Source organism: Larimichthys crocea, chromosome XII (genome assembly GCF_000972845.2).
Source record: "Larimichthys crocea isolate SSNF chromosome XII, L_crocea_2.0, whole genome shotgun sequence".
Taxonomy (NCBI): domain Eukaryota; kingdom Metazoa; phylum Chordata; class Actinopteri; family Sciaenidae; genus Larimichthys; species Larimichthys crocea.
Genome location: NC_040022.1, coordinates 22,122,787 through 22,146,563, shown reverse-complemented (window position 1 = coordinate 22,146,563; position 23,777 = coordinate 22,122,787). Strand labels below are relative to the sequence as shown.

Sequence of the window (23,777 nt, the reverse complement as noted above, 5' to 3'; positions counted from 1 at the left end):
CTGTTGCTCAGAATATTTCCAGACATTCTCAAGCAAAGGCCTCAATTCACTAAGCACCGTTTAGCTGTTGACATAGTCAGCCAGTAGCTTTCTCTCTCCTCCTCCCACCCTTTGATAGACACTTCCTCCTCTCCTCCCTTCTGACCTACATCAGCCGCAGCAGCATCACGGCACAGCGTGGCGAAGTACGTAGAGGTTGGATGAGGAAGGGAAACAACAGGTTTGGGTTGTAGGCGCACCTGTTGGTTCATTTCCTTGCTGAATACACGGGGCAGGCCTTAACATGCCCTTGGAAAACAACAGCTGTTACAACTTGGTGCATTACGGTGAAAGTACAGCCTAATTCAGGCTGTTAGTAAAGCAGCAAATAATGACTATTAATCCATCTTTATCCAGTTAATTTATTGATAGAAATTGAGGATGAATGCTTATTAGAAGCTTCAGAGCACAAGGTTTCATCCTCCAGTTGTTGGGATTCAGTTTGTGGTGGAAAGAATCTCACATTGGAGGAATTAGACAATACAAATGTTTGGTGTTTTCATTTGATAAATTACTTAAAGCTGTTCTATATTTAATCGAGCCCTCACTTAGAGCTGTTAGATCCTGACACACACAGTAACAAATAGACTTTTGTTCTTAATGAGCTTTGTGTTTGGGCAAATAAATAATGCCGAGTTTTAAAGTTAAACTTTGGGGCATAAAAGTTGTGAGGCACTCCTCTGAGACATTGCTGGTAATGGCGTCAGTGAGTGGGTTGACTTGTTAATGGACTGCAGTCGGTGAGTCACACCGTCGATTCAGGTCAGAGAAAATGATGGAAGAAAAACCTTCGATGTGTGTGTGACAAGGTCTCCGTGGTCATCTATGTGTGTGTTCAGTAATGGGGTCTTCCAATTCACTGCTCCGCCCCATGTGGGCGCCGCCGCTGCGTCTCAACAAGGCTTTGGTGAGGGGAACGCTTCAACACCTTCACACTAATGAGCTGAAAGCTGGATAGAAAAGGAGAGAAGTCTGTGGGCATTCCCACGCTTTGTTTCTGACTCATTCATAAGCGCAACCTCGGACTTGGCTCTCACCCCCCACACACGCGTGCAGATACACTCCAGATGATCACTCTCAGTATTTTCCATGTTTGCCACCGACAGACAACAAAGCTGACAAACTGTTACGCTCCATTCTCCCATCACTTCTAATAACCAGCTTGTCTTTTTCCCCCTCTCCTCTCTCTAATCCCTCCTCCTCCTCCTCACCTGAAGTTTAAGAGGTTCCACAGGGAGATAATAACCGAGCTGGAGAGAAAGACAGACATGGATGTCAAATACATGACAGTGAGTAGTTTCTCTTGCACAACGGTGCGTATGCTTGTTTGTTCATGTGTCTGAGTCATTCTGTGGCAGCAGCGCCCCATCCATCCACCCCGCTCATGAGAACACACACCGCCATATGAGAGTATGTCTATGTTTTTGTTCTCAACATAAACATGCCTGTAAGTAAAAGGCCTTACTGTAAAGCACATGATTATAGACGATCGTGAACTGGATGAGCAGGTACACGGATGGAAAAACTGTAAACACTCAATGACATGAGGGTTTTATTTCCAACACTTGAACTGTAACGCAATGCTGTGCAGCATGTCATCGCTATGATCTAATCTATAGTCTAATCTGTCATTGTGACAGCACTCATGGCAATTAATTCACGTTCTAATGGGAGTTAGAGCTACAACGCAACTAAAAATATGGTTCTGTTTTTGAGCAGCAAACTTAGTCAAAGCGCCACCCAAACTTGACTTGTGATCTGCAATGTGTTACATGCAAATGTACAGCAGAGCTGCACAAAGGTAGCTGGGAATTTGTATCAACAAACTTGAATTGAAACTGAATTTAAATTTCAAATTATATCGAGCCAGTTTATTCTGACCGGGTAAACTCACTCTTGATATCTGCTGCCTGACACTGTTCTGGCAAATATCAGATCGATGTTCCAACGTTCACATGGATCTCTCCTCCGCTCCAGGCCACGTTTAAGAGGTACCAGATGGAGCACAAGATGAAACAGGACTCTCTGGAGAGGTCCCAGTCAGACCTGAAGAAGCTAAGGAGAAAGAGCCAAGGCAAGAATGCCAACAAGTACGAGAACAAGGAGAGCGAGGTGAGATTGACGTGGACACCCCTGCGTGTACAGACGGTTGTGACACATCATACATGGATGCCTCACACTCATTCATTCACAAACGTTGACACCTGAGATGCACCTTGTCAGCGCCAGTGTAACAGTAGTTGGGCACAATGTGTGAAGGGTCTGGCAGTCATGCAGGAGAAGATCTGGGTTTGTTTTTGGCTTCTTTACACCCGCATACACTGCCCGCATGCTCACTGATGAAAGTGGACACATACACACACAAACAAGCAACCGAACAAGGAACCACGTTAAAATAAAAATACATATGTACAGTTATCTTAATTCAGGTGTTTAATGTAGAATTGGCAGAGGGATTGTGAGTGATGGACAACTCATACTTAATATTCCCTTCTGGATTTATATCCATGCTTCGTGTAATGGTTGGAAAGTGTGTGAAGTCCCTTAGCAAAGTGACTCCTTAGTATGTTTTGAACTCTTTAATAGTATCATTCATTGTCCTTTTTTATAAAAAAATAAGTCGCTCTGATCTTGTTCACAGTTACCATGGGTGGTTCACCTGATTAAACATAATTAGCCACTGTGAAATATGAAGTTATTACAGCGAGTTTAAGTTGTCATTACATGTTGCCACCACACCCTAACAATGAGTCCACAGAATGAAAATTACTCATAGCTGTGACCCTGAGAGCACAACAGATCTTACATAACCTTGTTGTGTATGTGTCTATGTGCATGTGCGTGCAGCTGTGAATGTTTAAGGGTTTATGTATTCTGTCAGCGTGGCCTAACCTACCCCTATCCAGGCAGAGTTAAAGCAAGAGAGACAACCACAAAGAATCATTCGAGGAATACAGTAATACAGCTTTAACCTCCTACATAGACTTATCATTATCCAGGAAAAATAAAATAAAAAATAATTTGCTTTCTCCAGTTATATCAACTTGAATTGCAGATTGTCACCTTTTAATGCGAGCATGCTGTGAACCAGAGCTGATTTCGGTATTTCCTAATCTTCTTTTGCTTGATAATGAAAATGCTTTTAGGATAAATTACTGCATGTATTTTTTACATAAATACATGTTAGAGCAACTAAAAGGATCTAATAAAATATGATGAACTCTCCTATATTCTTCTATCATATCTTTTTATTCCTTTCTTTTCTCATTCCTCTACACTTTCTTTTCCAATTATCTCTCCATCCCTGTTTCACCTACCTATGTTTCTTCTCACCTCTTCTCTATCCCTCACCTTCTCACCAAGACAAGAATGTTCACGCGCTGCTGTTCTCACTTATCTGAGACAAGGCCAGGTATTAGGATTTAGAAACCCAGCAGACAGAGGTGGGCTGGAAGACAGACAGACAGGGTGTCGGGCTTAGAAGCAAGAGTTTACAGACACCAAAGGGAGGGAACGATCTGTCAGAGAGCAGAGACAAGTTTTTTTTTTTGTTTTTTTTAGCGAGTGCTGTCAAAACTGTCACCAAACTTATTAAAAGACACTCCAACAAAAGGTGAGACCACGTTACAAAGCATTGACAAAAGATTGAGATATGTCTCGAGTCTGTTACATGTCAAAGAGGGAAAAGTGTGTTCTATCTTTTTTTTTTCTCTATGTCTTATCTCTCTGTTGCCATCCCTCACTCTTTCTTATCCATAGTTCTCGGGATAAACATAGGTTGTCCATAGCAACAAGCTCGTTGCCATGTTGACAGATGTAAAGTGATTAAGAGGCTGTGTGTCTGTGTGTGCGTGCGTGTGTGTTGAAACAGCATTTCACCGTCCCCCTTTTTTTCCCCTAGTCTATTTGTTAGAAGAAATTATGCCGCCCACTTCTTACAGTTCTGGAAAGGTTTTCTCATTTCTCTTTCTCTGTATTTTCCTTAATTGTGTTCCATTCAAATGATTTTTATTGGCTTCAAGTGCTACAATATTTCATACCAAAACATAACACAAATGCATAAAAACAATACAAAGAACTGTAGACGCATATAAGGCCCTAATGAAATTATAATTACTGTGTAGAAAACAAATCAATTACTTGAATTAATCTATGTGATAAATCCACATAAAACTCAATGCGTACACAGCTTTAATCTTGAATCTAGGCGGAAATATGCAGACATCCGTACATATTGATAATTGTGCCACTACTCGTTAGACATGTTAATGAGAAGAAGAAGCACAATTGAACTGATTGTGCCTCAACAGCACCAGAGCAGCTGTCATATGGCACGGCACGGCTGCAGCTATTTATATCATCTGTATCACTAACTCAGTCCAAAGTGATCGCTAAATCATCATTATTCAACGTCAGTAAAATTATCAATGATTAATTTGTAGCACTGATAATGAAACAGAATTGCTTTACAGTTCCTGATAGAACTGAAAGATCATTAACAAGGAAAGTTTTAATCACACTACATAACTAAAATGAAGTTTATAAATGCACCTTTGAATGACGTTTTACAAAACCCTGTGTAGACTGCATCAACGAAAACTAACAACCTAAACAACGTTCTGCAAGATGGTCACATGGTCTCACCTTATGCCCACTTATCAAATCACCTGCCGTGCACACCTGTTCTGAAGTCTCTGTGAGGTGACGCATGCTGCTTTTATAAATACCAGTTTGTGCACAGAAAATGCCACCACTTTGATTTTTGTGCGTACGTAATGTTCATCTGGCCGCAGATGAAGCCTGTATAATCAGTCGGTTTGCTGGAAACACAGTGTTACATATCTCCAAGTGAAATTGTTTTTGAATGACATAGCTAAGAAAGTCTTGAACAATGGACCAGTCTAATTTCAAATATTTGTCCTGCGTTACAGAAGTAGCTGCTAGTTTATTCCTGCATATAAATTCTGATGAACGGGGGCTGAAACCAGACCCACGCCTCACTCAACACCCTCCACACCAGTATGTACAACAGAGGCAAACACTTTCTGGAGGTGCACAACACTTTGTGTTTGTTTTGAATAACATAAAGGTCAGTTAAAGGTATTAAAACATAAAGGGATATCAGTGATGTAGGAGTGCAGTTTCTGCTGTGTAGGTGTGCATGTTTGCATCACATATTCATATCTGCTTGTTTGTTGGCATACGGCTGCAAAGCTCAACCTGTTATCATAACATCGGGTATTGAGCAAGGTTATCATCAGCTCTAAATGGACAGGTTCATGTGAGGACAGCCTGGCACCACAGAGAACGATAGATTGTCATTTGGTCAGGCAAACAGACGGCACTGTTTGGACAAGGATGACATCACTGCTGAATGCTGAATGCACACACACGCGCACACACACACACACACACACACACACACACACACACACACACACGCTTCATGTTGTTTTATACTTCCTATTGTTGCTGATGAAAACAATGACTTAGCGGGTGTTGGATTACACATACAGCACCAGACAAAAGTTTGGCACCTCTTCTCATTTTGTTTTTTCATTATTTATTTATTTATTTATTTATTTATTTATTTATTTATTTATTTGTTTATTTATTTATATTTTTTTATTTTTTTTCTATTCTGTAGCTCAACACTGAAGACATCAAAACTATGAAGTCACACATAAGGAATTATGTGGTAAACAAAACAAAGTATAAACAAAGCACAATATATTTTAGATTATTCAAAGTATCCACCTTTAGGTTTGCACATATTTGGGCATTCTTTCAGTCAGCTTCACAAGGTCGCACCAGGAATGGTTTTCCAACAGACTTTAAGAAGTTCCCAATGTATTCTGTGCTGCTTTGTTATTTCTTCACTCTGCTGTCCAACTCATCCCAAATCATCTCAATTAGGTTTAGGCCAGGTCATCTGATGCAGTACTCCCTCTTGGTCAGATATCCCTCACATATCAGGTGTGTTTTAGGTCATTGTCTTGTTGCAAAGTAACTTTTGGTCCCACTAAGTACAAACAGAATGCTGTGGTAGCTATGCTGGCCATCATGCCTCCTCATCTGTTATTAATGCTGGGAACCACACATGTAGATACCGTCCATTTACCTTCTCTGCATCTCACAAAGACAGTGTTTGGAACCATAAATCTAAAATTTGACTCATAGACCAGTAGATCTCAGTACAGATCGACTGGTCTAATTCATTGTGTCTGTAATACAACCAAGGCCTGATTCACACAGTGTTCTTTGAACAGTGGATGTTGAGGTGTGTCAGCTACTTGAACTCTGAAACATTTATGTGCGCTCTATCTGAGCCATATCAGAAGCTGGTAACTGTGATGAGCTTGTCCTCTTGTCCTCTGCAAAGGTAAGGTAAGGTAACTCTTCCTTTGCCGGTGTAGTCTTCATAAAAGCCAGTTTCATCCAAGTGTTTGATGTTTTGTTTTGTTTGTTGATACATCCATGTAATTATAGACTGTTGAGGAGTTCTTGCCATATTATAAGGCTGTTTACTGTATGCCAACTGATGGTCTCAAACACATTAAAAAGGCAGGAATCTGTGCATTAGAGATAGCTACACTGGGTAGATTAGCAAAATCTTTATCACCCCATGCTGTAAATCATTACTGTATTTATTTGGTGTTATTGGTAATCTTCTCTGACTCTTTTAGAGAAATAATTCAGTGGTATAAGTGTTGTGAGGGGATGTTTACTCTGGGTATTTTACGCCCAGAGGAACCGTTATACAAACATGTTGCTTAAGTAATTAAATGGGAAATGTAGCATTTTTATAATCTTCTTTACTCCACATTAATTTAAGTTGATTTTACTGACATTCTCCTACCAAACGGCTGCCACATTTTCAACATGTTTCTGGGCATAGGTTAACACAGAAGATGAGAATTTGAACCTTTTACACACAAATGCACTTACCACAGCTTCTTGGTGAATAAAGCCCTCAGCCATTTAAGGCTTTTATGACAAGGGGACTGTTGTAAGAGCTGAATAGAGAGGGTGTGTGCCCTTGTATTAACAGCCGTTACAGGCGTGCCAATTCCAGTTGGATGAGGATGACGATATGGATCTCACATGTAGCTTTGACAAGAAATCAGGAACAACAAGACCATGTTAAAAGAAGTTTACTTAGTCTTTTGAGTCATGTGAATGACTAGTTTACAAAAAATCAAAGCTCTAGACTAAGACCATGTTCAAGAGGGGCATAAACTAATAAGATCCTTTCAGCAACCTTCTGACCTTTTTATACTTCAGCCTGTCCGTGTAGATAAGACATCCCCTCTCTGCCCTGTCCCCCTTTCGTCCTGTCGCTCTGTCCTTTCACTAAACACTCAATGCATCTGTCAGTATAGTAAACTCTAGTCTAAAGATGTCTCCTGCAAAAGTGAGATTAGGATATTCAGAAAGGAATCCTTCCCCTTTCATTTCATTTCATTTGGCCTTGTTGGGGTTGTGTATAGGTTGGCAGTGAAAGGGAAACCATGTGGCCGGGTAGATAAGACCTGATAATCTGTTTTGAGATGGTAGTTTGTGAAACGATTGGTAACAAAAGACAAATCGATGATTCAAACTGACACGTTGTATATGTGCATGTGTGTTTGTTGTCAGTGCCTGGAAACATTGACAAGCCGTCAAATGGACATGCAGTTGTTCATCGCAGACGGCTGTAAGGAGGCTCTGCTGGAGGAGAAACGACGCTTCTGTTTCCTGGTGGACAAACACTGCATGTTCTCCTACCAGATCGCCTCCTTCCATGACAAGGTACAAAACGCGGCTGCTCCTCATTGTGTTACAATCAAGCAGAACATTTCGCTTCTCCTCGACTGGTGGTGAAAAGCTACCTTTCAGCCTTAGGCAATTTAAATCTGTTCAAAAGACCAGCCAGAACAGTTTCTTCCCAAACCCATAATCCCAGCACTCTCAACGTATCGTGTTACCATAGTGATGAAAATCTTTGTGCAGTATTTCCCCTGATTACTCAGGTTTTCTTTAAATATCTCTTTCTTATGTCTGTGCCTGCTGGTCAGGCCAGAGACATTCTGACGGCAAAGCTGAGCAGCTGGCAGGACCAGTGCAACGATGCCACCGACATGCCAGAGAGCGTCTTGACGATGATTGAGGGACTGCGCACACCCATCTCCATCACACCTCTGCCCTCTCCGTCCCCGTCACGGCACAGCGTGGTACGATGGGAGGGATAAAGGGACAAATATCTCAAGACTGATTCATGATCTACCTGATATAGATGTTTTAGATTTCATATAGATTTCCTGTTAGAATGGTTTTTAAGCTGCTGTTGATATCAGCATGCAAACATTATCATTCTGCTCTTTTTGCAGAACATCTCTGCCCCCCCGGCCCCACCTCTGAAGGCTCAGACCAGTCCTCTGGCTAACATGTTCACCCAGGACAACAACACTTCCAGTGCAACCACTACTTCCAACAACAGCACAGGTATCATGGCATCTTACTATGGCATTGGTTTTCATTTGGCACCTCCCCCTGTGCCGTCGTGGCTTTAAGCTTGTGCTTTTCAAGACAGCGGGTAGGACTGTTTGTTCTCTCCTAAAACGTGAATGGCCTTTATCTCGCCTAGAACAAAAGCATCTTGCTTCACTCTGGTTTGGGTTTGGGCGTCGCCTTTTTTTCTTTGCAGTTTCGGTGACCTTGCTACAAAAATGTGTTCCAGGATGAAATGGTTGTGTTAAATAAATGTTTAGAAATGATTGACAGTTGATCCAACTCTTTGGCACAGACTGAAATATCTGAACAACCATTAAATGCGTTGCCTTGAAATGTGCTACAGATATTCAGAGTCCTAGGAAGCATTTTGATGACTTTGAATTTTCCTTAGCATGGTCGTGAAGTTGACATCTTTACTATTCATGGATTGTCACATGGTCCCTAAAGAATAGATTGTAATGGCTTTGATCTGCTCTGCCGTCATAGATAGATGGCGTTGTTGTTTTTGTATTTTTGCAGTGACTCTTCTCCCTTACCTTTCTTCCTTCCTCCCTCCTTCCCAGACCACGGAAACAGCGAGGAGAACAATCTTTCCAGGTCTGTGTCTGTTGCCACAGGCCTCAACAATATAGTGAAGAGGCCTCGTGTGCGCACCATCTTCCCCCACACTGCCGGCAACAACAGCACGCTGCTGAGCTTTGACGAGGGAGACGTCATCGTCCTGCTCATCCCCGATGAGCGAGACGGGTGGATGTACGGCGAACTGGAGAAGAATGGAAAGTGAGTTGAATCACACGTGTTGCATTTGTGGGTTACTGAACACTATAATTACACAAATGAGGGACGGCATGTGCACATGCTCTACATATCTGTGCACAAACTGACAGCTACCTTATATTTAAATGGATGTGAACAAGAAATCTTCCTGTGTGTGAATTTAATCACAACCTACCTCCTCATTCATCGTGGTTTTTAAACCTGCTCATGCTCCATCCATCCGCCCACCAGTCAGGTGAGGGAGTTGAAATTCACTGTCCTAACTGGCCAGACAGTCCCTCGTCTGATTGTTATGCTGACCACGCAGACAGCTCAAGGCTCGTCGAGTGTTGCCTGAGCTAGAAGTCTCACTGATAAGGAAATCAAAGTAAAGTAAGGCCTGAGGGCGGGATGTACGATAGCAGACTGGTGTGATAAGAGAGCAGTTCAGAGTACCACCTGCTTTCCCACACAGACAGGCACCAACTCAGCCCGCTCTCGCCGGGTCTCAGATGTTTGACTTTTTAAACAGGGATTTGATCTGAAGCTCTTGGAAGTGTGTTTTTGAATCTGAATCATTCATCGGGTTTGATCTTTATTACTATCAAGAGAAATTACCTGGCAAATTTATCCACAGGAAAAAACCTGATCAAGGGCAGAAAGGAATTATTTCTGAGTTGCTTTCAAAAATGAGGCTGCCGCAAAGTAAAAACTTTGGTCATGTTGCCTCACAGCTGCAGGCAGGGTGAGCTCGAGTGCCTAAAGGCTTAAAATGTATATCACCGTCTTCTAGCATCTGACAAGTTGGACTTCATGTCCTGTAGGAGGTTTGGCTTTGATGCTTTTGGGTCCCTCGCTAATTTTTGTCTTATATCAGCTTTGATAGTGTATCTCAGCAACGTGCTTGGCAACACCTGACTGATTCAGATACCCACACAGCATTGATGGACTGTGGAATAAATGTCAGCAAGACAGAGACGTCCATGAGGGTTAGAATGAAATGGTAATAAATAATACACCGCAGCAGCATTTGACAAACCGAAAGATGTGACTACGTGTAGAATTATCAAGGTCACTTTCCCGACTTTCCCACAGTCTTATCATGTGAGCTGGCTTGGTTAAGTTTTGCTCGTCTGTCCAGGAAAAGTCCATAAGGGAAAGTGAACACACCCCCAGTACTATTGAGCTGTCCTTGAGAAATGTTTTTCTTCATGCCAAGGTGTTGCTGCTCAGTGGCCAGCAGTGTCTATAGTGGTGGAAATGAGCATGTGTTCTCAGTGGAAAACCATTCCTTAAATAAATAAAAGCTATTATTATTATGAGCGTGATTGAGTGAGGTGTATTTTCCAGTAGGAGTCTTTTTTATCACAGGTACACGAAAGAAACGTCTATCTTCCAGTCCAAATGTGCAAATATTAACACGTATCCACACACGGAGGGGGAGAGGCTGACTGGCTACGTACTGATTATGAACAATGACACACAGTCCTTGGTCTGAGCTTGTGATCGGACTTTTTGTATTCTCTCATATGAAATGTGTTTTCAAGCTGAAAGAAATGATTTTTCATCAGGTCAGGGTGAGACACTGTTGGAGCAAAGTCGTTTGATTTCATCATTCGAACTTGTTCTCTCAGTGTTTTTCAGCGCTATATCGAAGTCAAGTTTATTTTGGTGTGTGTGTGTGTGTGTGTGGGCAGGAACAAATGGCTGCTTGAATTCCCATACTGAGGTCAGTAGATACCTCATAGGCCTCCAGCCTGAGTGAGACGTTGACTCATTTAATAAACCGAAGATGAATTTAAGTTCCAAGCAAAACCGAACAACAAACCAACAAAACTTGTGCGCTAACTCTGCCGGTTTGAGATAAGACCTTGACCACAAGGCCTTGATAAATTAAAGTCATTGATTTCCTTTTCAACTTTTAGAAAAGATGCAAATAACCTGTTTCCAACCAACAGTTGCTAAGGAAGATAAATGTGAAAGCATTTGAAATAAAATCTCTTTACAACTCAAAGGCACCCATTCATCAGGATGTCTTTTCAGTGATGAATCCCAGCCTTCTGCTACCATAGTTACCACAGGCATACATCCACACAGTATATACAACGATGGAGTGAATAATAATAGCTCTTAGCAATACTAAATGTGTGTGTGTGTATGGGGGGGCAGGAGTATATGTGTCTGTATGTCTCTGTGTCTTCTGATTAAGAGATGGCGGATGTCATTGAGCTGATGGCAGAGCAGATCTTCACTAATCATGTAGAGAAGCTTTCAGATTCCCGTGCAGTGAGAGCTGATAGGGAGGTTGGCAGTAGTATCGACCACAGATGTAATCATCTCTAACTTGGCTCCTCTCTCTCTTTCTCTTTCCTTCTTTGTCCGTGTCTTGCAGGAGGGGCTGGTTCCCTTCATCCTACTGCCGTGCACTATCCGAACCTCTTGTGAATAACAACAGGTAAGGAGACTCCACGTTACACACACACACACACACACACACACCGGCAGGTTTCATGTTGCAGCCAGCTGTATTGTTGGCAGTGTTTCCTCTAGTTACTCCTGTTAGTGATAACCTCTTTAATCCTATGGGGGACTCTCCCATTCCTCAACCTTTGATTCCTGGTAAGCTGAAGTCACATTCTGCTTTCAGTCTTCTTAATCATGTAGCCATGTTTTTTCGTAGACCCCAAAAGAGACTCTTGAGTGTCTTTTTGCTCTTTATAAATATTGTGTAACCCTCAAATTTGTCTTAATCGAAATTAATTTTCTTCAAACTAATTCAGCCGAATCTCAGGAAACAGGATGTTTTGTGCTGATGAATGGATTTTGCTGCTGATGACAGAGCGAGAGAGAAGGTTCAGTGAGTCAACTCCAGTCTCGTCTTCAAAGAGACGAATCCCTGATGGATTAATTTATTAGATCTTAGTGTGCTGCACATCCCGCCGAGAGCTACCAGTCAGGGAAACAGGAAGCTTAAACTATAACCAGCACTGGGGGACACAGCAAAGACCCTCCACAGACCATGTTTAGTCTAAATCCCATAACTTGAATCTTAACGTCATGCCTATAAACCCAACATCAACTTTTAGATTAACTTCAATCGAATTCTCTCAGTAACCCTAAACCAAACAGCCCTTGAAGATAGAAATTCAGGAGCGCACACACATGCCAGGAGACTCCTGAGGAGTCATGTAATTAGTTTGATTAAGTGGCCTTTTTCTTCCCTCCTCTCCTTCCTTCTTTTCCCCCTCACATTTCCCTGCTCCATTTTTGTCTCAATCCCGTCCTCTCATCTTGTCTCTTCCCTCAACTCTTCCCACAGTGTGTCTGCTGCCCCGTACCGCAGCAGAAGCGTGGTCAACCTCCACCACCAGGACACAGAGACAGACGAGGCGACCATGGTGCTCCCCCCAGCGGACTACTGTGACAGCACGCAGCGCAACTCCATCAAGAACAACGCCTCGTCCGTCACCACAAACAACAACCACCATCACCACCACCACCACTCCCCCACGCCCTCTGCAGCCTCCTCATCCTCGTCTGATCACAACACGGTCAGTGATTTGGTCTTGTAGACTTAAACCCCCCTCTTGAAATGATTGTTTTAGGAAATTTAATCAGCCCACAACAGTTTGACCTACTGTCTTCTGCCAGACCTCTGTGCAGCGCTGGCACAGCTCTGCCGTAGTGTCGTGACAGGATTGGCAACATGAGGCTACGTCTCACCTGATACCTACTGCGGCATGGCTACTGTACCCTCAGCTGTGCAGCCTTATCTTGACTGCTGATGACAGCACATTTGTGTATGTGTGTGTGTGCACTTTGGAAACCTGACCACACTCTTGATACACTCTGTGTCCACTGACATACATGATAAAAAATCATATATTGGGACTCTGGGACAGTTTAAAACTTAGTTTGCTGCGCGTACAACTCGTACGGTGTGTTGATGTCATGAAAAAAGGAATCTGAGGCACAAACAACACTGATAAGTGCTCTTTCTGGCTATTTTTATTCTTCTATTGTACAAACTATACTGATTTAATTTTAGTTTCTTAATACGGTAAGTCTTCTAGAAAAAACAGTCAATACTGAGATGGTACATGACGTTAGAGATTGGTTCATTTTTAGATATAAAGACCCTCATTATATGTCAGGTTTAGACTGTTTGAGCGTCAAAAGACACCTTCACTGAGCAGCTTACTCGTATAAAAACCTCAAATCAAATGTATTGGAAATTTAGAATTCTCTATGGTCGTTAATTTGAGTAGAAACATGTTTTCTGTCCATGTTGGCCCAGTGATAGACAACCAACCTGTGTCCAGAGTGTACACCATCTCTTACCCGATTTATTTAGTGTCCTTTCCAGGCCCACATAACCCCTCAACATAAAGACCAACCTTAGATTAAGCATAAACGCAGAAATTAAATGTTTATAGAGCTGTTAGAAACATTACAGTCAGATTTAAGACACACTGGGGCACACTAGTAAAAATCACCTTTGTTATAACAGAACAGCGTTTACACAGCAGCAACAAGTTTTTGAATATGTCCTCACAAATGTTGACAATTGTTTGTTTTTTTATATTATATGACATTATTAGCTCCATCACCTCCCATACCAACTTGGCAATGGTCATTACTTTACGAACGTCCGTTTGCATAGCATGCAAAGCATTGCAGTCAAAGTTGCGGTTTTCCTCTGCGAAAGCTTTTGTTGTTCTGCTGTGCTGGATAAATGTAAATGTGTTGTGGTACATCAGGGTCAAATGCACCTGCCTGATTCTGCATGATAACACACACACACCTTCTGTACTACGACACACTCCTCTAATCTACCTGTAGGGATGCTGGACACACTAACTTGAATGGAAATTAACTGTAGAAGTGATAATCACAATCATCTATGAGTAAACACACATACGCTGTACGTGCCAGTGAGTTGTATTCACTTCCTGTAATACCATATGAAAATTTCATATTCGGTGATATCAATCTGCTGTTTTGAAAGTCAAATCAAGTCTCATATTTAAAATGTTGTGTACAGTACATAAAAACGTCTTCATAGCATTTGTTTATTATTGCACCTTTCCATTTTAATATGTGCATGCAAAGTCTAGTTAAACATACTGATCCAAAAACAGTGAAGTTATTCACACACACTCACACACAGGCAATGTGGCTATTCTGGTAGATTGTGATGTTTGACCCAGTTAGAGGTTCAGTGGTCAGATGGCAAATGGAGATACTTTTCTCTTTCGTACCTCGACAGTCTTCATTATTTACCACTCATTTGGGCCCCGGCCACAGACCGACATACAGTAGTAGAGTCATTACCATGCTTTTGTGTGTGTATATGTGTGTGTCCACTGTCAGGCCTGTCAGTCTCCGTCCAGCCCACGTCTCTCCACCACTGACTCGGCATTATGGTGGAATTCCACTCTGTGTGAACCTGATACCCACCTCCCCTCTCTTTGTCGCTCTCTCTCTCTTCATTCTTCAGCTTCTCTCGTCGTCGTTTGTCCCTCCACCTCTGTCTCGTCATTCACTGCATACCTCTCCATTTCCGGGGGTAAATAAGGGCCACTTCCAGGAAAGTTTATCTTCCATTCATTCCTAGTGAGTCACGAACTCTTGCTTGAACTGCTCAAAACACGCATACACACATCCCAGAATAGACGCGTGTGGGAAAAAGTTGTCCACTGCTACAGCAGACTATAATACTTTTATGTTCAGCACAGTGTACGAGTGGGTGGCTGAGGTTGTGTGTTGGTGTCCTGCGTTGGTTAGCAACTTGCGGCCGCACCATTAATGTACATTAACGTCAGTATGATGTGTGTGCTGCATCAGTGCCTTCTCTTTATTAGTTGATCATCAGCCAGGGTTATTTCCACATATTTACACCTGCTCTGTGTCATCAGCAAAGCCGTTTCTTGCAGGTTGGTCCAGAGAAGGAAAGGTGAGAGGAACTGGAGGAGGGGTTACTCAGGAATGCAGTGAGAGACAAAAATGCACCCTCACTGGTTTGGTGCTTTTGTGTTGAGGAAAAGATAACGACTGAAAGGAATGAATATATCTAGAGGATGCAGACTGACGGAGAGAGTGAACTGTGAGATTGAGATCTACAAACAAAGTTAAAGGAGCAGAGACTGTTTTGACCTCCGAAGTGAGTATCAGTGTGAAGGGAGGAAAAAAGCAGTGTTGATACTCAGAGCAGGACAGAGGCAAAGACAATAATGGTTCCCTCGGCATGGTTTGACAAATATAGCGAGGCAGTGCATGTTTATGTAGAGAATAAATTATGACACATAAATGATGAAACGTGCTGTTTATCAGCCACAACTGCAACTGCTACGTGATTTGTACTCCAAACATCTGTAGCGGGAGGACAGATGTGAAACTCTTTATGTCCTGTGGGGAATAAAAGCCATCACAGTGAAAGGGACTGTGCCAAGACAGACACTCTGAGTCACTCGATGCACTTCTGACCTCTAGTGGAAACTGTGCAGTACTGCAGGGTGATAATTGGATGACGAAAGGAAAGATCAACAATTTATCTTCAGCTCTCCTGCTGACAGTTTACAAAAAACAGTCGCCGTCTCTGACATCACTCCCTAATTTAGTCATGCCCTCCTCCCTACATAACAGACACTCCTAACTATGGTTAACTGTTATGATTCATCACCTTTCACACACTTTTAATGTTTGAAACTTCCAAACACACAGTAAGTAGATTCATGATGTGTTTCACAGGAGGCTAGATATTTATTTTTCTAGCTGCAGCAGAAAACTCCATGCTCAGCTAATATGATTATGTGTGTGTGTTTCTATTTATATTTGTGCATTTATGCTGCAGCTCCTTCTAGCTTCCACTTCCCGGGCACTTTAGTTATTGTTGTGTTGTCATTCTCATACATAGTCTCTAAGGGATAGCCATAACCCAGAAAGAGTAAGGTTGGGAGGGGTTATACATGTGGTATTTTAATTAAGGGTGCATATTAGGGTGTGAGAAGTGGCGTAAATCCACAAATTATCCTTTTGAAATTAAAGTTGCATATCTGTTAAAAAATGTCTTGCATTGCACATCTTCTCACCGATCTTTACTCGTCGTAAGAAAACTTTGTGGGACAGAGTTTCCAGAATTTCCAGATGGTCCAGATTCCTGACACTGTCTCATGATATGACACAGCATGCCGTCTTTCCCACGCCTTCCCTCGCTCATCCATTCAACCAGTGTGTCTGTTTGTGTGTAAATCATCAGGGGATGATCCAGCTATTCACACTGTGTCATGCGTCATGGCTATACACTGTGCGACAGATTGTATTACAGTGAATCTGTGTTTTCTCTCCACAGACAATGCAGCCCAATGGCATCTCGAGACCTACGCCTGCTTTCCTCGCGTAAGTCACATAACACGAATGAGAAGATCTGTTTTTCTCTCACTTTTGACGTCCAGCACTCATCTCTGCTGCGTTTATTCCACAGGGGAGGGAACCCATTCGCCACAGTCAGGCTACGTCCAACCGTCACCAATGACCGCTCCGCACCGGTCATCTGATCTGTCCACCTTTCCACACATCCTCGATACACACAAGCCCTTGTCGACCTTCCTGTGTCATCTATCCCGGGATGTGCAGCAGGTTCTTTTGGTCTGGATGGAACCAGACGAAACTTGGCCAGTACTGATGGGGGGGAAAAAAATGCCATTTTAATCTGGGATCACTCAACTGCTGCAAACTCTCATACGGAAGTATTTTGGGACCGTTTTAATTTACAGAAGAGATGCTCATATATTTAACTAAGATATCTGAATATATATTTTCCATGTCTATTTTTGTCCCTCTGTTTGTGGTGGTGATATTTAAATGACCACATTCTTACCTGCACTTGAGAAATGGATAAATCAAAATGGTCAAAGAAAATACTGCAATGTATTTATACCGTCGACGTTGCTTGTTCACCGTCCAAATGACTGTTAGAAATCTTTTCTGTTGCCATAGGACAGTAAAAGAATGTACTTTTGAGGACCTCTGCATTTCACCTTCAGGTCCTTAGGAAAAGGACATCTCAGCGTCGATGCTAAAAGGATGTCGACTATCTGTGAGGAGAGATGCATCCAAACAAGGCACACAAGTGATCTTTACCCTTCTTGTATATATGTTTGTACAACTGATGTCATAAATATCGTCCTTTGCCATCTAACTTAACTTTTTTGTAAAGCTAGACGATCGTGGAGACGGGACATTTGCCTTAAGGACACACACACACACACACCTACTGTAAAAATATGTACCTGTTGCATTCTTCAAATAGTGAACATGAGCTGTGATGCTCGCCTCATGACAGTTAAATCATTACACATGTGACCAGTGTGTACATTTGTTTTGGTCTTTGGCCCACGTTACACCCTTAATAATTTGCTGTATGGAAAAATAAAGATTTATTTCTTCAACTCGCTGTTTAATTTGTTATCATGCTCACAGTGTGTCACTTTGAATGTTACGCGTGTATTTCCTGGGTGTAATGTTCATGCATTTGTAATGAACGACAAACATCAAGCCAAGGAAGTAGCATTCATTTTTAATTACAGTAACTCATATAAAAAGTAAGAACCTCAATCATAAGAGCGTGCGTAGTGTGTTTCTAAAGCAATATATTTTTTTAAAACCCCTCCCACACATCTCTTTCTCTTCTCTTCTGATAGTTATATAACATCTTGCTGTGATGGAAGACGTAGACATGGCGATACTGCAGATACAAGGACATAGACATTCTTGATTGATTGTCTGGTTGGGAGGAATGGGGCAGGGTGACTTGTCACAGAGTACTAAGATAAAAATCCAGAGATTATACACATTATTGAGAGATTTCTTCAGCTTTTGCTCTCAGCATGCTTCCTTGAAGTGGAACTCCGCACGTTAAAATGGAGTCTGACGAAAAGAGTCCTCTTAATGAAGGTAGAAATCCGAAGTCAAACAGTGATTGAGGTTGTAAAGTCGAGGGCATTTCAGATTGTATGTACCTGAGGTCTGCATTGGCCCTGGAAAAGCACAACCCAGCAGAATAATCATCAAACAAACGGTCAGTGCAAATATGGCCCCAAGAATTAATATCAACAAAAAACAGACAAAAAAAACGGTGCAGGCTTTCTGTCTGAGGCGAGTCCATTGTTCCAGCCGGGACAGTTCACGTCCAAGGATCTTTACACATCTTTCTTTTTTTCTTTTTATACACATCTGTGTTATTCCATGACACACTGAGCCAAAAAAGTTTGTATTTTCCAGAAAAAGCTCATAAATCAGTGAGTACAATGTTACTAAGCACAATGTTAACCAAAACAAATATGTATGCAGCGGGCAGCAAAGACAAAAATAAAAAGGAAAAACAAAAACTCAGGCACAAATACTACACGTGCCTCGGTTAATTCTGGCTTGTCAAAAGACATAAAAGGAATCTGCTCAGATTCTTGGATGACTGAGCTAAATCTACAGACGAAATCATGACTGATGGAATCTCTGATGATCACTCAGCATGTAGTGAAGGCACACCTGGACACTTACATATGCTAGAATATATCCGCAACTAGCAGATGAAAAATCGATTTCTACACGCGCCTCTACTAAAAACTCACGTCATAATTCATGGTAATATCTTGATCATTTGTTGTACATAACATAATGGCAACAGCAATATGTGCAATATTAAGAAAAGATAAACAAAATGAAAGAAACAAAGATGTTGGATTATATATATATGTGTGTGTGTGTGTGTGTGTGTGTGTGTGTGTGGTGGGAGCACGAGCAGGTGTGTGAGCTGTGGTTTGGTCCCTCTAGCCGAAGGTGGCGCCACAGTTGGGACATCTTCTCTGACGCAGTGCGAAGCAGAAGAGGAGTCCCAGGGGGAAGAAGAAGATGGCACACAGGATCCCCAGACAAGTGAAGTCATCCTCCAGGACACCAACTCTGCAACACACACACACACACACACACACACACACACACACACAAAACATCAGTAAGGAATACAGACCAAACAGAAATATTGATGCAGGATTTTTATTACAACATTTCTCTGGAAGGATTACTGAATGGGAATATCAGGTACAGATCCAGGGCCCCTAAACCAGAACCTCTGTATGAAATGACTGTTGAACGTACTTGGAAAGTCGAACAACCACAAAGAAGACGCATACAAAAATAACAACAACAAAAAAAGAAGGAAAACGACTACAAAGAGACAGAAAACATCCACAAAGATGCAAAAACAAAGAAACAAAGAGATGACCATGATACAAAAATACTAAAAAGAGAAACAACTACAGAAGGGACAAATAATAACCACAAGATAAACAAATAAACAACAAAACACTTGCTAAATGAGCAGAAAACCGAGTACAAAACTACAATAAAAGAGACAGAAAAAGGCTGCAAAGACACAAAACGGCTACAAACAATGCAGCCACGTCGTTCATAGTCTTTTTGCGTCTCTCAGAGTCTCGCTCTGATGTAGGAAGTTCTGGATGTTTTACTGTAGCTGTCTGTTGTTCTATAATCTGTCCATGTTGTTTGGAGTTACAAATAACAGCTGTTCATTCATGTAGTTTGATATCAGACTATTTAAGTAATGTATTCATTCATTACACTGAATAAATAATACTGTACTACTACTGTAATACTAATACTGTTGCTAAGATTTGGGGCTTCAAACATGATTTATTATCACGTTTCGACTCATTTTCAAGATGTGTCATCCTTTAAGATGCATCCGAAGCCCTTATTCAAAGGTTTCTAAACTTGCCTCTGCAAGTCACGTCCGCGAGAAGCATCATTAAAAGTCTGACCAGTATCGGAGGTACTTACATTATACAAATAATACTTTACTGAATGCTTATCTGCAGTCATTATCTCCCATCTGAGCCGTGTCTGTTACATTTCACAGTAAACAACCATCATGATGAGACTGCTTAGTTTGAGTCTGACCTCAATTGCAAATTCTTTTGAAATGTGCTGTTTCCCCTTTTTTCTTTCTCCATTTAGAGCTCTATCATAAGCTGACTGGTCTGAGATCGGAGAGAGAAAGAGAGGAAACCAAGAAACAATCACTCAGAAGAAACAAAGTACTAATCGGGTGAAACAAGTCAGATATTTGCCTCTCGAATCCAACCCAGCCTCCCGTGGTAAAGGACTAAAAACATCTAACCTTTAAATATATCTTTAACTTTTCCATGTTTGAGATACTTTTCAGATCTTTAGAGAAAAGTAAGCACAATCTAGAAAAGAACATGAAACAAGCTTGTTTTGAACTGGGAGTCTTGAGGGCTGTGTGTCGCAGCAGCTTTAATCCAGAGTCACGGTGAACAAAGTGCTGACCGTGGTCTCATGACTGGACCACGACGATCAGCGTGGACGGTAGATTTGCTGGAGGCCCCCCAACAAGGAATTCACAAATTGAATGTATCAACTAAGATCCTAGATAACATAGAAATGATCTTGATGAAACAGGCCATGATAAACTGGGTCTAACTTTATTAAAACTGCTATAGCGAGCTGTGTTTGGTCCACTGTTGCACCACACTGTGTTTGTATTTGCACAACTTATTTGTACGCTGGTGCCGGGAACTGTGACTTTCACTGACTGAAGAAACATGATGCAAATGCTGACTCAAACTGTATCGGACTCCTACAACACTTTGTGTTTTACATACACAACGTGCTGCTGCGTGAGTCTGTCCGTGTGTCAAGTATAAGATTTGTGCAAAGTTTGCTCTGTGGCGCAAAAATGAGTCAATATTTGATTCATTTAATTCTTTATAAGTTTGTGATTCTTACTCTTTAGTACTCTTAGTACATAGTTTCGGTAAACAGTCAGCCTTATGACTGAGCTGTTCCCTTTTTTTGTAACTGTGTAATCATAAAACTTACCGTTAGTTAGACTGTCAGTCATGATTAGTCAGCAGGCACACACGTAACCATGTAAGCTTTCATTTCAGATAAAACAGGACTGTACTTGTGTGGTATTCATTCACCTCCTAATAAGAATTCTTGCTGCAATGCTGGGAATTTAAAAACCAGTTTCCTCATAGCAGATTTTACTTCCTGGTGTAGATATACAGTGTACCTTATTATTCAAATTCAACCAGTGTTAAATCGGATTTCCATTTACTGTTCCTGTTGATCATGTCCTGAAGCAACCTTAGGCCCCTTGTGTGGCCTGACCGGGCCTGTCACATGTTTGAGGCTGAAAATCATCTGACTGACAGGATGTTGACTCAAGCACAGTGAAACCGACATAAAACCATTTTACAAAACTGAAAGTCTAGCACTGCTTGACATGAGGTCACTGTGGGTTTGACTACATACACGCAGGAAGGACTAAAAAACACATAGGTGGTAAAAATATATGAAGACACAAAGTGATATAAAAAAAAGGACTGTGTGAGGACGGTGCTCAGAAAGCGGCTTAGTCACAGTGTGAGCATGTGACACTCGCGTTTAACCACGAGCTAATCGAGAAAACGTCACATTTTTTTCACGCCAGTTCTCCTCATGATTATTCGCTCGTTGTCTCTAAACTGTAAATCAATGTTAGACATCATGTGACCATGTATTCCTCTGTTATCTAGTGTAATATACACTCTGATGTGTGTGTGTGTGTGTGCTCACCTGCAGGCAGGACAGCCTCCCACCACCACTACAGAGGGTTGGATAATGGTGTAAGTCCCCGTATAAGGCTGCTGGGATACCGCAGGGGCCATTTGGGCTGCTGGGTATCCTGTGGATGACAGAAGGAGATGACAGACACTTCATATGAACTGTAAATATCATCATTTGTGAGGATTTCAGTATGAATATGACCGCACACACGTGCAAGCAGGTTCACAATCAGAGGCCGCACTTATCTGTGCGAACAGGTTCAGCAACATAGATAAGAGCAGAACACAAACACGAGGTTATAAACTTCTTTAAGCTCCAGTGTGATTAAAAAGGAAGTGACACTCTGGGATGTTGGCATTTTTAAAGTCAGATGGAACGTGAAAACGTGATCTGCTGGTATGAAAACAAGTTTGAACAAAGAGTGCTCTGTGTGTTTGTGTTGAGATTTTAGGGGGATTACGAAGAAAGGAATCGATCATCAGTCGTGCCTTTTCAATAACAAAACACAGCACTCAAAAGGCCACATCATATAATCAAAGTTGCTATAAATAAAAAAGCATCCAAAGGAGGAAGTCAAAGAACAGGTTATGGCACAGTCACTTCAATCTCAGGCCATATTGATTTTTTTTTTCTTTTTTATGGATCACCTGAGTACATGTGCGGTGATGTTTGTGCAACAGAGTCAACTCCAGACTTCTGAGAAATGTTTGCCCCTGAGAGAGAGAGGGCTGAGCTGTACATGTACTCTTTTATAACACTTACTCATCTTCAGAAAACCACGTGCTTGAGCAAACAGGAAATTACATGAAAGGTGGAGTTTCCTTGCTGCGCACACATTCAGCACAGGTGAAGCAGCACACATGACATGTGACCTCCACATGATGCTGCCACCTATACAACCTATACTCATGTTTAATTAAGCACTCTTATTATTATTATTATTATTATTATTATTATTTATGCAAAAACACATGAGATCAGCACAGTGCGCATGCGCACCTATGGAGCACCTGATAAACTAATGACTCTCTGACGGTGTTTATAACTTAAAGTCTCGGACATGGTGCGTAAACATCCACCTTTTTTGTTTTTTTGTTTTTTACTTAATGTCGCTGCGGGAGCCGAAACAAATCCACCCATGGCCTTTCAGACAAAGACGGAAGTGAGACTACTTTCTGGTAAAAAACCGTGACAACAACCTAACCCGGGATATTTACCTTGGCCGTCGGGGTACGGGTACGGCGGCGGGGCCGGTGCAGGGATGGCCCCATAGTTGTGCTGCGGCTGCGGGCCGTACTCATAAGCCCCGGGGACGGTGGTGTAGGCGGGAGGTCTGTCCTGGAGAAGAGGCTTGCTGTCCACCATCTCTCTTACAGGACTGTGTCCTCAAGTTGTCTCCTTTTAACTTGATAAACTCGGCAACAGAAAAAAAAACAGTCAAAGCTCAACTCCGCTCACTTGCGTTGTGTTGACCGACGCTGATTTACGCGCAGAGGCGACAAAAACAAAGAAAAGACGCTGCGCCAAAATGAAACTTCGTCCCTCTCCATGCGCCAACTTTGTCCCCCCCCCCGTCCCCTCTCCTCTTCTTCCAGGTCGGCGCAACAACCTCAAATCTTTACCAAACGTCCACTTTTTGAAGACGGGAATGGGCTGGATCAGTGCGGCGATGGTTAACTTAACTCCATTTCCCTTCTTGCATTTGGTCCTGTGGCACCAAAACAACAATAATCTGTCATCGCAGCACCATGTAACTCAGCTGGAAGTCAGAGAGGCTTTTCCTTTCTGTCTGGATTGTCACAAGAGAAGAATCATGTGATGAGCTGCTGTAGCGCCTC

The 23,777-nt window shown here is 42.0% G+C and overlaps 2 protein-coding genes across 4 annotated transcripts in view; one reads left to right on the top strand and one right to left on the bottom strand.

Annotated features, from left to right (window-relative positions):
• baiap2l1b (BAR/IMD domain containing adaptor protein 2 like 1b) overlaps positions 1 to 17,738 on the top strand; it is a 27,394-nt gene extending 9,656 nt beyond the window's left edge. Inside the window, exons 5-14 of the mRNA XM_027285208.1 lie at positions 1,257 to 1,328; positions 2,017 to 2,151; positions 7,678 to 7,830; positions 8,097 to 8,252; positions 8,409 to 8,523; positions 9,096 to 9,312; positions 11,681 to 11,743; positions 12,608 to 12,839; positions 16,640 to 16,686; positions 16,772 to 17,738. Coding sequence (XP_027141009.1) covers positions 1,257 to 1,328; positions 2,017 to 2,151; positions 7,678 to 7,830; positions 8,097 to 8,252; positions 8,409 to 8,523; positions 9,096 to 9,312; positions 11,681 to 11,743; positions 12,608 to 12,839; positions 16,640 to 16,686; positions 16,772 to 16,844 — 1,263 coding nt within the window. The 3' untranslated portion in view covers positions 16,845 to 17,738. The remainder of the gene's footprint in view (positions 1 to 1,256; positions 1,329 to 2,016; positions 2,152 to 7,677; positions 7,831 to 8,096; positions 8,253 to 8,408; positions 8,524 to 9,095; positions 9,313 to 11,680; positions 11,744 to 12,607; positions 12,840 to 16,639; positions 16,687 to 16,771) is intronic.
• On the bottom strand, positions 10,961 to 23,777 carry bri3 (brain protein I3). 3 transcript variants are annotated; one of them, XR_003463315.1, is made up of 4 exons: positions 23,157 to 23,777; positions 21,949 to 22,060; positions 19,042 to 19,248; positions 10,961 to 10,977 (listed from the first exon to the last, which is right to left on the bottom strand). XR_003463315.1 is itself a non-coding variant. In XM_027285209.1 (3 exons), exons 1-3 carry the CDS (start codon positions 23,302 to 23,304, stop codon positions 19,116 to 19,118), a joined length of 393 nt encoding a protein of 130 aa, XP_027141010.1. In that variant the 5' UTR covers positions 23,305 to 23,777; the 3' UTR covers positions 17,847 to 19,115. The 3 variants fall into 3 exon arrangements, 2 of the variants coding, with proteins under 2 accessions (XP_027141010.1, XP_027141011.1); XM_027285209.1 differs by lacking the exon at positions 10,961 to 10,977 and having other exon boundaries at positions 17,847 to 19,248; XM_027285210.1 differs by lacking the exon at positions 10,961 to 10,977 and having other exon boundaries at positions 17,847 to 19,248; positions 21,949 to 22,057; positions 23,157 to 23,764.

Coding starts and splice junctions, on each gene's coding strand:
- bri3 (XM_027285209.1), bottom strand. CDS start 23,304: ATGGTGGACAGCAAGCCTCTTCTCCAGGACAGACCTCCCGCCTACACC. Junction 22,061..23,156: donor CCCGTACCCCGACGGCCAAG/GTAAATATCCCG, acceptor TTCTGTCATCCA/CAGGATACCCAGCAGCCCAA. Junction 19,249..21,948: donor GGAGGCTGTCCTGCCTGCAG/GTGAGCACACAC, acceptor TGTGTGTTGCAG/AGTTGGTGTCCTGGAGGATG.